General features: G+C 30.5%; 1 protein-coding gene across 1 annotated transcript in view; it reads left to right on the forward strand.

Annotated features, from left to right (window-relative positions):
• The first annotated feature begins 227 nt into the window (after positions 1-227).
• Positions 228-12,453, forward strand: part of LOC139888838 (uncharacterized) — a 46,736-nt gene continuing 34,510 nt past the window's right edge. Inside the window, exons 1-3 of the mRNA XM_071871823.1 lie at positions 228-332; positions 413-548; positions 1,004-1,881. Of these exons, the coding sequence (XP_071727924.1) occupies positions 228-332; positions 413-548; positions 1,004-1,881 (1,119 nt within the window). The remainder of the gene's footprint in view (positions 333-412; positions 549-1,003; positions 1,882-12,453) is intronic.

Genomic DNA, 12,453 nt, shown 5'->3' on the forward strand with positions numbered 1-12,453 from the left:
ACAGGGACCAGTGCCGTTGACATTTAAAACTACAGGGACGAACCATGTAATTTTTAAGAGATAGGGACGAGCTACGTAATTTACAATAAACCACAGGGGCCATTGGTGTAATTTACTCTTTTACAAAACAAATGTAATCAAACCTAAGTAGCGGCAAGCACGATAGCTTACTCATCACTTACTGGCCTAATATCGGTAATCCGATAGTCATTTTATATGGGCATAAAATGGGGAACCCATCATTGGGCCTGGGATATAAATTGAGAGATATTCTAGGGCTAACTAGAGATTTGAGGCTTCGATACTGCTCCAAATGGACTTCCTCTCTAAAAGTAACTAGCACAATACACATTTGGAGTTGATTTTGAGTTTATTAAACAGCGTTTGCTTTTTACTTTGCAAACCTTATTAGAGCGCTCGTATCGGTTGGTTTTCAGCTCCGCCCTTGAGCCCGTCGTTGGAGGGCACCGATACTAGCAAGGCCGCCGTTGGCCGCCCTCCAACCACCCGCCCTCCAATTTGCTTACCTATGACAATTCAATTCACGGGCAACGGATACAAAATTCAATTATTTTTAACGGCTATATCATATAAATATTATTTATTTTATTTTCTTTTTATTTCTAATTCTATATATATACATTCTCACAACTCCACAACAAATACACAATCCACATTATATTACTCCACAACTCCACAACAAATACAAAAATATCCACAAAATGAATAATTTCGATTACGATTTCGAAGATATTGAGCAAGTAACAAGTGCGTACGATCCGCAACCACAACTCGAAATTCTTGATTTTTTTAGATGCCGAAGAAGAGGAAGAAAATCAAGAACCTATTCCAAAAAATTCAAGAAGATATTTTCATATAGATCGGGCTGGAAGGGCTACACTCTTGTGCAATGATTACTTTTTCGACATACCAACCTTCCCCGAAGATAAATTTCGAAGAAGGTTTCTAATGAGCAGTCGATTGTTTAACCGTATATCCGCAGGTATACTCAGTTATTCTCAGGAACCTATTCCTTCATACTTTAAATATTTTCATCAAAGACGGGATGCAACCGGTTTACTCGGGTTTACTATTTATCAAAAAATCACATTCGCTATACGACAATTAGCATACGGTGTTGTTCCCGATATTTTTGATGAGTATTTGTATCTTGGTGCAACAACATCATATCATTGTTTAGAAAATTATTGTAAAAGTGTTATACATTTATTTTCAACCGAATATTTAATAAAACCTAATACTCATGATGTTCAACGTTTGATTACAAAATATGAGCAAATACATGGTTTTCTGGGCATGCTCGGTAGTTTAGATTGTATGCATTGGGCTTGGAAAAATTGCCCAGCCTCTTGGAAAGGTCAATACACACGAGGCGATCATGATCACTCAACAATAATGTTGGAAGCGGTCGCCTCGTATAAATTGTGGATTTGGCAGGCTTACTTTGGACCAACTGGTTCAAATAATGATATCAATGTGTTAAACCAATCTGATTTATTCAAAGAGTTACTTGAAGATAGAGCTCCACCGTGTAACTATACGGTGAATGGGAAACATTTTACAAAAGGCTATTATTTAAAGGATGGAATTAATCCTGATTGGGCGACATTTGTTAAATCGTTCAAAAGTACGGTTGAACCAAAAACATCAAAATTCAAAAGGTACCAAGAGTCAGCAAGAAAGGATATCGAACGAGCTTTCGGTATTCTTCAAGGTCGTTTTGCAATCATTAAAAGTCCTGCAAGACAATTCTATATCGAGAAAATCCAGTGCATTATGTATACGTGCGTGATTTCACACAATATGATAACTGAAGATAATGGTCGAGCTTTTTGTGGGTTAGAGGAGGATTATCAACCGGTTCGTCGTTCATTATTTAATAAGAGAAAGGTTCGATACGCATTTGAGAATGGACAAAGACATTATTCTACCATTCATCGTTTCCTCCGAGACAACCTTATCGAACACATTTGGAGTTTACCACCAAATGCACGTATTAGACATATTCGGCAATTCCCGAGTATGTCAATGACAATGATGAAGCATGTCACACCCCCAAATAGGGCCTGGGGTATTTGTGACTAATTATATCAAATCACAGTTGTATAAATGAGAACGACTCTATATGATACGTTTTATTGAGTTTTGCAGCGGAAGATAAATAGATTACATTGTATTTAGAACATTAAATGTTTTTAATTGATATGATATGTAATGAAGACTCCAAGTATAGCAAGCAATCATCATCAAAGCAGCAGATATACAGCGGAAGCAATATTTAAGTACCTGAGAATAAACATGCTTTAAAAAGTCAACACGAGGTTGAGTGAGTTCATAGGTTTATCATAAATCAATAGTTCAGTATAGCATTAGACCACAAGATTTAAGTTTAAAGTTGATTGATACCAAATATATCAATCGAAAGAGTTGCTGTTTGTAATATCGCGACTAAACAAAAGTTACCCCGTAACACTTGTTATTTGTGTCGTTGAATCATTATTATGTAACCAAAGACCATCAGTCAAATAGTAGAGACGTCACTCTCAGTAGCGCTACTCACAATAACTAAGTTTGCATCTTATACCTCAGCAATTAACGATATTACGGTGGGGATTTAGCATGACAAAGCACGTATATAGCATAAAAGTTTGAGTACTTGTGTCTAACGTGTAAAACAGTTATAAAAATAGTGCATGTATTCTCATCCCAAAAATATAGATAAAAAGGGAGCAAATGAACTCACAATACGATACGATAGTTTGTAGTAAATATGTGTATGATGGCACTGAACAAGTGCGGAGTTGTCCTCGGATTCACGAACCTAATTAAAACATGTAATCATAATTGAACAATTTCACATATTATAACGTATATGATATATTATATATTTAATTTGTGTATATGTATTTAAAATGATAAATATTTATATAGTTACATTAATATACTTTTGATTAGTAATATATTACAATACCTATGAATATTCGTATAGAAGTTGCTAATACGGTTGATACATACTTATATGTAATATTACTTATAAATATGTTTTTATATACATAATATTTATTTAGTAAAATAATATAAATATTGGTAATCAAAAGTTGTATTTGTTTATAATGGTAATAGAAATACTGATAATAATGATAATTATAACAACAATAATAATAATAATAATAATAATAATAATAATAATAATACTAATAATAATAATAATAATAATAATAATAATAATAGTACAAATGATAATAATAATAATAATAATAATAATAATAATAATAATAATAATAATAATAATAATAATAATAATAATATAGTTTTAATAATAATAAAATGTAATATGTTAATAATAATAATAATAATACTAAATGATATTACTTAGTCATAATAATACTAACAATAATAATACTAATACTAATAATAAAAATAATAATCAAAATCATGATAATATTAATGATAATAATTTATATTTTAGTAATAATAACAATAATAATAATAAGAAAGATTTTTGGTTTTGAAAAACTACCTCAAAGATGCTAAAAAAAGAAGTTGCCACAAGCCGGGCTAGAACCCGAGACCTCTCATTCACCCACAAACACTCTTAAACCATCCCTCCATCCCTACTTTTCTGTTATTATACGTATCCCAATTTTATTTAGTTTATGTTTTCAGTTTCTCTTCTTCTTCAACTCTATTCAAGTCGACAGCCCCAAACAACAATCAACTCTAACCGTGACTTTAGGAGTTTGAATTTGGTTGGCACTTGAACCAGATACAAACGTCTATGGTTTATAATGATTGCTAGGAAAGAAAAAAAAATTCAAGGCCTGCTGTGTCGTAAAAAAATAATAACAACTCAATAATTAATTTTGATCTCTAGATGTTTTTAGGCTATTGTTTCTTCATGAAAAAGGTTTTAAATCATTCTTATAAACTTCGTGAATCCTCAATTTCATCAGAAACATCATTTAGAACTCGAATTTCTTGATGAACAAATCTGTTGACTTTTTACTTTGGAACTTTGACTCCAAAATTCGAATTCGTTAGAAAGAATTGGAAGCTAAGATTTTTCAGATAGTTTGAACAAAATATTCCTAACAACACTGCATTATTAGATTTTGAAATAAAAATCAAAATCGAGGTTTGGCTAAAATGGACCAAGAACATAGGGACCGATGTTTAAAAAAAATAATATATATATATATATATATATATATATATATATATATATATATATATATATATATATATATATATATATATATATATATATATATATATATATATATCTATTAAAATTGTTAATTGATGAGAGGAAGTCGACTGCTTTTATTAATAGGTGATCGATTGTTATATATAATGGTTTATAGATTCAACAGAGGACAAAATCAGAACTAGTAGGGGATTAAAAATATTCAGGAGATAAACTAAAAAAAAAAATTAAGCTGAGTCACGATTGATTAAAAAAAATTCAAACGCATTAGGGATCTTGACCTAATTTAGGTATTAGGTATGTATCATTTTTTTAAATATTATTGATAAATAAAAAAAATTATATTAATAATAATTATATTAATAATAATAATAATACTTTTATTAATAATAATATCATTAACTATAATAATAATAGATAAAGATAATAATAATAATGATAATGATAATTATAATTATAAAAATGATAATAATATTATTATTATTAATAATAATAATAATAAAAGATTGTATTATTTTTATAATGATAATAATATTGATATTAATGATAATGATATTTTATTATATTAGTGTTCATGTTAAGTATTAACATTAACAATAATACTAATAATAATGTTAATGATATATTATGTTAATGATATTACTAACCATCATAATAGATGATAAATAATGATAATAATAATTTTGATAATAATAATAACAATATTAATAATAGTATTGTTTTTGACAATACTGATAATGATAATTGTAAATGATAATGATAATATTGTTAAATATAATAATAAAAGTAATAATATAACAACAATATTATCTTGTATAAAGTTTTACATTTTTAATTATAACAATTAAGTCGTATTATATTTCAAGTTTATATATTCATTTAAAATTATTTGTTCGTGAATCGTCGGAATTGATCAAAGATAATTGAAACAACTCAAAAATTTGTTTAAATTTTATTGGAAATTTCCGGGTTGTTATAGTACCTACCCGTTAAAATAAATTTCGTCCCGAAATTTAGTTGTTGCTATCAGTCAGCATTGTTTGTAAATAGATGAGGATATTTTCATTTTATTTAGTTTTCATATTCCCAGGTATACTCGGGGCCTTGCATGAATTCCAACGGATAGAATATTGTTTTGTTTTCAAGAGTTTAAATCATACAAACCATAAATTCTACAAAGTGCATTTTATTATTAATGCGGAGGTTATCTAAAGGATTTAACCAGAGTGTCTTTGATTAGGTTTTCTCAGAAAGAGATGATGACGCTATACAAGCATTTCAATATACATGAAATGAGTTATGAATAATAGTGAGCTTATTTAAACCTTGAGCGTTTATGCCACAATATTAGGGTAGACAAAATAGAGAGGAGTTCATGAAAATCATAATCATGAAATTTGATAGAGATCGTCATTCTTTACAACAAGAATGATGAATATGAGTTGAAAAATAGAGTTTTATCACCTTTGAATAATATGGATAAAACGATTCGATTATAGGAAGAGTATAAACGAAGCTATCACAAAAGATTAAAATGAGGAAATTAAATGTTCGCCTAAACTTTTAATATGGTTAAAGTTGATTTCCGGAATTCAATGGATTTAAAGAAATCTTCGAAATCTTTATAAGATTTGATTCTCCGGTAATTAAGAAATTTCAGATTTTCTTTGATTAAATGCGGTGAATTGCCTCGATTGTTGTGCCTGGAATTTTGCTATAAATTAGCTTCTTCCGTTTCATTATCTTCACCACTTCTATACTTTCTTTCCTCAATTCCTACTTCCAAAAGATTTATTAATATGCTCCATCCAGTTCTAATTCTGGATATAGTCCTGACTTTTATATACATCGTTCTTCTTTTTCATCTGTCGCCGGAAGAGTCAGTTTACTTCTACTATGCTCTTGGATTTATAGTGTTTTTAGTTCTCCCGTGTCTTTATATTGCTATACGTATTGATATACACGGTTTGTAATTTCGGTGTCATTATCGGACTTTATATTTTTCCTTATATGTCGAAGCTTCATGCTTTTGTAAAGCAAGTAATGGTCCAGAATTCGTAGGTATGAAGTTTCAAATGAACCTAGTGTTCTAAGGAGGAAGGAATCATAATATCACGATTGATTTGTTAAATTACCAGAATCACTAAGGATAGAACTATCAAGAATATATTTTCTTGATATGTTCAGAGGTTAAGTAGAATGTAAGAGTCGTGTAACATGGTACATGATGATTATAAAGTCTATTAATCATCATCTTCCATAACAATTTAGCATGACTTACTGTAATATAATCACGTTGGCCTGACATCATTATATTATACTAACTCATGCTTCAATTCCCAACACTTCTTCAAAACATTTATAATTTAAACTTGAATTTTTACAGAATATAGAAACTAAAACAGTTTCCTTTATGATGTAATAAAGATATCGCAAGAGATAATTAATTGCAGACAAGAATCGTTATGAAGATATCTTCAGAAATATAGAGGATATTTATAACGAAAGATACGATGATATCTTAGAATTTCTAAAATCGATGGATAATGAAGAAATTCTTCTATAAGGATTTAGAATGTGTAAGGAGATTATATGCCTTCTGTAATTTCCATTAGAAATCTAATCATCTAGATTCTTTGGGTTTAGATTTGATCCTTGTGATTTGTCCACAGCTTCCTTCATGGTTTGCTCAATCCATTTTTCAGTTCTAAATCTGAACTTTTTCAACACACTATTCTTTATTATTAAGCTTCTGGTCATTAAGACCATCTATAGCTTTTGCCGCTTCATTAGTATTCTCAAGGTTAACGAATCTGAATCATTGGTTATAGTTCTGAGGTGTTTTCAAGAATTTGGAGTTGAAGTGTTTATGCGTAGGATGTATCCATCAATGGATCTAACGGTTGTCGAAGAAATGTTGTGATTTTCAAAAGTAATGAATGGTAAGTTTGGTGGTTTGATGTGATAATTCATCACAGAATACAAATGAATATAATTCAGGAATGTAGTGATCTTTAGGAAGATAACACCTGCTAAAGCTTTGATTGGATTCTGATATGTCAAAATATGTAGTGGTTGTTCTTTAGTGAACGGATACATATATCTTGTGAATGTAAGTAGTATAGTTACTGACTTATTGAATCAGAATTTAAGAATGTACAATGTAACATATTAATGTGAGATATAAATATTTCTCGGGTATTACCTACCCGTTAAAATATTTTCACAATCAACAGTTTGTACAAAAGAATTTTCTATTACAATCTTTATGAAAATATACGTACATATACATTTTCCTTCAGATGTAATCATGGATTTAATGAGTTAATATAATATTAAGCTCATTTGATTTACGGTTGAAACGAGAGTATATAATCTTCAACACCTCAGAGATTTCATAATTGTCGCGAAATATTTTGCTAATGAAGTTATGAATCAATACATTCGTCGTTACACTTGATTTATTATGAAATGGAGTTTATTGTGTTGAAGCAGTGATTAACGATTGCTTAGTCATTAACGAAGGATGTACATCATAGCATATTAGTGATATGAATTAACCAAGTAGTACATACTAGTTAAGATTCACACGTAATAGCTTAGTACGAAAAGATTTATTATTGTTCCAAACCATATATATATATATATATATATATATATATATATATATATATATATATATATATATATATATATATATATATATATATATATATATATATATATATATGTATATATATATATATATATATATAAAGTATACATATATAATTCTTCAGGAAGAATGAGTCAATACATCTTAACTCATTATTACTAATATTCCTTGATATCTATGGTGTTGCTGTCTTCAGTATTTTTGGAGTTTGCGGAGCTTGTGATGCTGCTGGTGCTTTCAGTGCTTGCGGTTTTGGTGATGTTGGTGGTATTGCGGGTACTGGTGGTGCTGGTTATGCTGCTGGTGCTGCTGATGCTTGTAGAATTCGCATCATATTCTCCAGAGCCACCACTCGAGCGCGAAGCTCATTGACTTCTTTACTATTCCGGGATGATTGGCGGTCGGAACAATGGGATGAAAAAGATCTAAAATCTTTGATATTATATAATCGTGACGGGATACCCTGAAAAGAAGAGAGAAAATAGTGTTTCGGACTGGTTCGCCGGTAAGCGCTTCAGGTTCTTCACCAAGAGGTGAATTCGGTTGGTGGAAGGGATCACTGATGTCAAAGCAGAGGGGTATAAAATACTATTAAATTTTTGTAGGAAATACTATTAAATACGATACAATTTTACACAAGATATTTATTTATTTATAGAATGGATATACTTAAACCTTGCTACAACACTTATAGGCAGTGTACCTAATCGTACAGTAGTGTAGTTTTTAGTAAGTCCGGTTCGTTCCACAGGGAAATCTTTAAACAAAGCTCAACGCTATATTAGTTTACTTTTATAGAAATATATATATAAGTAATATTATTATTATAAAGGGGGGTTTTTACCGTTTAATGACCGGTTTGTCGATTTTAAAACTTTAGTCGCAGTTAAAACCTAATGTAAAATATAAAATAAATACAAGACTTAAATTAAAGCGTAAAGTAAATAACGATAATGAAATTGCGAATAATTAAAAGTGCGATAAAATAAAATAAATAAAAGTGCGATAATTAGAAGTGCAATTAAATATAAAATAAAGGAAATTAAATATGAAATAAAAGAATTATGCTTATTTAAACTTCCGTAATCATGATGTTTGACGTGTTGATTTTAGTTTTATGCCCATGGGTTAATTGTCCTTTGTCCTGGATTATTCAATATGTCCGTCTGGTTTTTGTCCATAACAGTCCATCAATCATAAATATAAATTGCAAGTGTCCTTGTCAAATTATTATTATACCCGAAGTTAAATATTCCAACTAATTGGGGATTCGAATTGTAACAAGGTTTTAATACTTTGTTTAATGAATACACCAGGTTATCGACTGCGTGTAAACCAAGGTTTTACTACTTTGTTAACAATTACACCAATTACCCTTGAATGTAATTTCACCCCTGTTTTAATTATTCTAGTGGCTATTAATCCATTCCCGTGTCCGGTTAAATGAACAATTATTCGTACATATAAATACCCCGCCCATCGTGTCCGATCGAGTGTATATGGTAATTTATAGGGACGCCCAATTGTAAATCTTTATATTAACATTAACAAACTTTCATTTAGTTAAACAAATATAAAGCCCATTAATAGCCCATAGTCTAATTTCCACAAGTGTCGTTCTTTTGTCCAAACCCCAATTATGGTACAAAGCCCAATTACCCAATTTTAGTAATTAGCCCAACATCATGATTACTTCGTTTTAAATAAGCATAATAATAACTTAGCTACGAGACATTAATGTAAAAAGGTTGAACATAACTTACAATGATTAAAAATAGCGTAGCGTTACACGGACAGAATTTCGACTTACACCCTTACAACATTCGCTAACATACCCTTATTATTAGAATTAAAATTAAAATTAAAATATAAATTATATATATATATATAAGTTTTACGTATGAAGAGGAAGAAAAGGATGATTAAAACTCGGCAGAAAACTGGCTTTATATAGGACCTGACCAGCAATTTCACTCCATGCGACTCGCATGGATTTGTGCTTCTGGCCATGCGAGTCGCATGGCCACCCTGGATCCAGCCAAATTGCTTTGTTTTCTTCTTGCCGACGTAATATAATAATAATATATAATTATATATATAATTATATATAATTATATATATATTATATTATATTCTTGTGCATAGTAGACTAGATATTTTTGGTCCGTTGCGTCGGGCGTTTCTTCTTGGCTCAGGTCCCGGTTCCGGATTTTCGGACGTCTTCGCTTATTATTTTATATCGTGTACTTTGCGTCTTGTAACTTGTACTCTTGTCATTTTGAGACGTTCCTCATCAATATTTTGAACCTTTTTAGTTGTATCTTGTACTTTTTAGCTCTTTGGTCGTTTGCGTCTTCAATTCGTCGAATCTGTCTTTTGTCTTCACCTTTTATTATTTAAACGAATATCACTTGTAAATAGAACAATTGCAACTAAAAGCTTGTCTTTCTTGAGGAATAATGCTATGAAATATATGTTCGTTTTTAGCATTATCAAATATTCCCACACTTGAGCGTTGCTTGTCCTCAAGCAATATCGTCTTGAAATACTAGAATCACTTCTTTATTCTTCACACTTTGTACATCAGTGATTTCTATACGGCGATATAAACAATGGTAGTAACGATATGGTTTACAGTCCCACATGACTATAAAAATTTAGATCCATTAAGGAAATTGGATCTTTATGAAAACATTTGGTCTTTTGAAATCTAGTTTTTACCCTAGATAAGTTTTCCGGAATAACCCTTTACCGGTGTTTGCAAAATATTTTTGTGGGTTTGGTGGGTTTTAGATTTGAAAATTTTAGCTCAAAACTTACTGTTTTGTGTCACCCACTTGCTAACCTTGTATTTGGAAAGCAACACGTCCAGTTTACTTGTTCCGTATATTACCTTTCGGTAAACTACCGTCCGGTTGTAAAGGAAAGCGTTGAACAAGCAACTGTTTAAGGCAATGTCCCGTGACATGCTTTTGATTATGGTCTATAACGTGTCGGACGCAATTACTATCCTTGGTAGGAGCAATAGTAAAGCTCACCCTTATAATTTTTTCGGTCTGGCACAAGGTCCTGTCTCCGACCATGTTATGCAACCACCGTTCTTACGGTTGACACCCGATTTAGTTCAGGTGACCTAATGAATTCCAGGTGAATTCCTAGGATTTTACGTTCAATGGTAATGAACGCATTGAAAATAGGGTTTTCAGAAAACAAATCGGTTTATAATTTTGATCAAAATATTTTCTCGTTTAAGCTCGAGCTTAGATATCATCGAATTCCATGAGTTTGTAATTCTCAATCTTTAAGGTCAATCTCTAGGATTGAGTAATATCAGTCTTAAAAGCTGATTTTTAATCTTTAAGGAGATTATCCTTTCTGGGAATCTGATTCATTAGTCTTATCCAGCTAATTTGCATGGTGCCTCCCCATTGTACGAGATAAATCCTTCTCATGGTTAGGATAAATCTGACCACTTGGTGACCCTGTTTAATGCTGAGGTCCGTGGATTTCCTGCTGATTTTAGTGATGACTTTTCTAGATTTTTCGTCAACCTACAGCTGGTCTGGACGACAACTTCATGACCTAAATCAAGAAGCGCGTGTCTTTTTCGGAAGACTTTACTTCCTTTTAATGATGGAATTGATTCATCGTGTAGATCCATCTCTTCTTTTCTTTCATCGGGTAAAACAGTTTAGTTTAGTCCAAAGCAAAAGTATTTTCAGTTATTTGTTACAGATATATGTGACATATGTTTAAAATAACTTGGTAAATTTTCCCACACTTGGCTTTTATTTTCCTTTTTATCGTCCTCTATTCCATTTTAAATGAATTTTAACATTTTAGTTTGTTTCTCAATTTATGTCCTTTCCGAGGTAACAATAATTTCGGTGTTAAAACCTAGTTTTATCGTTCATAAATATGTATAAACATGATTTTGAATTCATTTAATTGAAAATTTTGAAAAATTTTACTAGAATTGGGTAGTCAGTATATAAGACTAGGGCTGTTCTTTTTTATCAGAGAGCACTAGATTCTAATACAACTACTGCTTTACTAGTATTTTTAATGGTAACCAAGTGTTTAATATAAAAATTTTAAAATCCGAAAGAATTTAACCCCTTCCCACACTTAAGATCTCGCAATGCCCTCATTTGCAAGAAATCAGTAACAATTTAAATTATTGAGGGTGATTTGTGTGAAAATGATTAAATTTTTACCAAAGTTTCCAAATATATTGGCGTTTGTTTGCTGAATGATAAATGGTGCACATCATTTGTTCATTCCGTCTTGTTGCTATTTCACATATATTTTTCATCTTGTCGTCAAAATTTGTTGCTTTTGCTGAACTTAATGCCAGTCTTTGAAAATGCGTTGTTTTACCCTGTTTTGTGCATAAAAGAGAATACATACAATACAAATATAATCATACATGCAATTTGAAATGGAACTTTGGCATCCCACTTTCAAACTATAAGAAAAATATTAGTACACAATAATAATAAGAATATCAAACATTACATAAACGTAATAAAATGTTAAGTGTTTAAAATAAAAATAAAAATTACCAACT

The sequence above is a fragment of the Rutidosis leptorrhynchoides genome, chromosome 1 (assembly GCF_046630445.1).
Source record: "Rutidosis leptorrhynchoides isolate AG116_Rl617_1_P2 chromosome 1, CSIRO_AGI_Rlap_v1, whole genome shotgun sequence".
Lineage (NCBI taxonomy): Eukaryota > Viridiplantae > Streptophyta > Magnoliopsida > Asterales > Asteraceae > Rutidosis > Rutidosis leptorrhynchoides.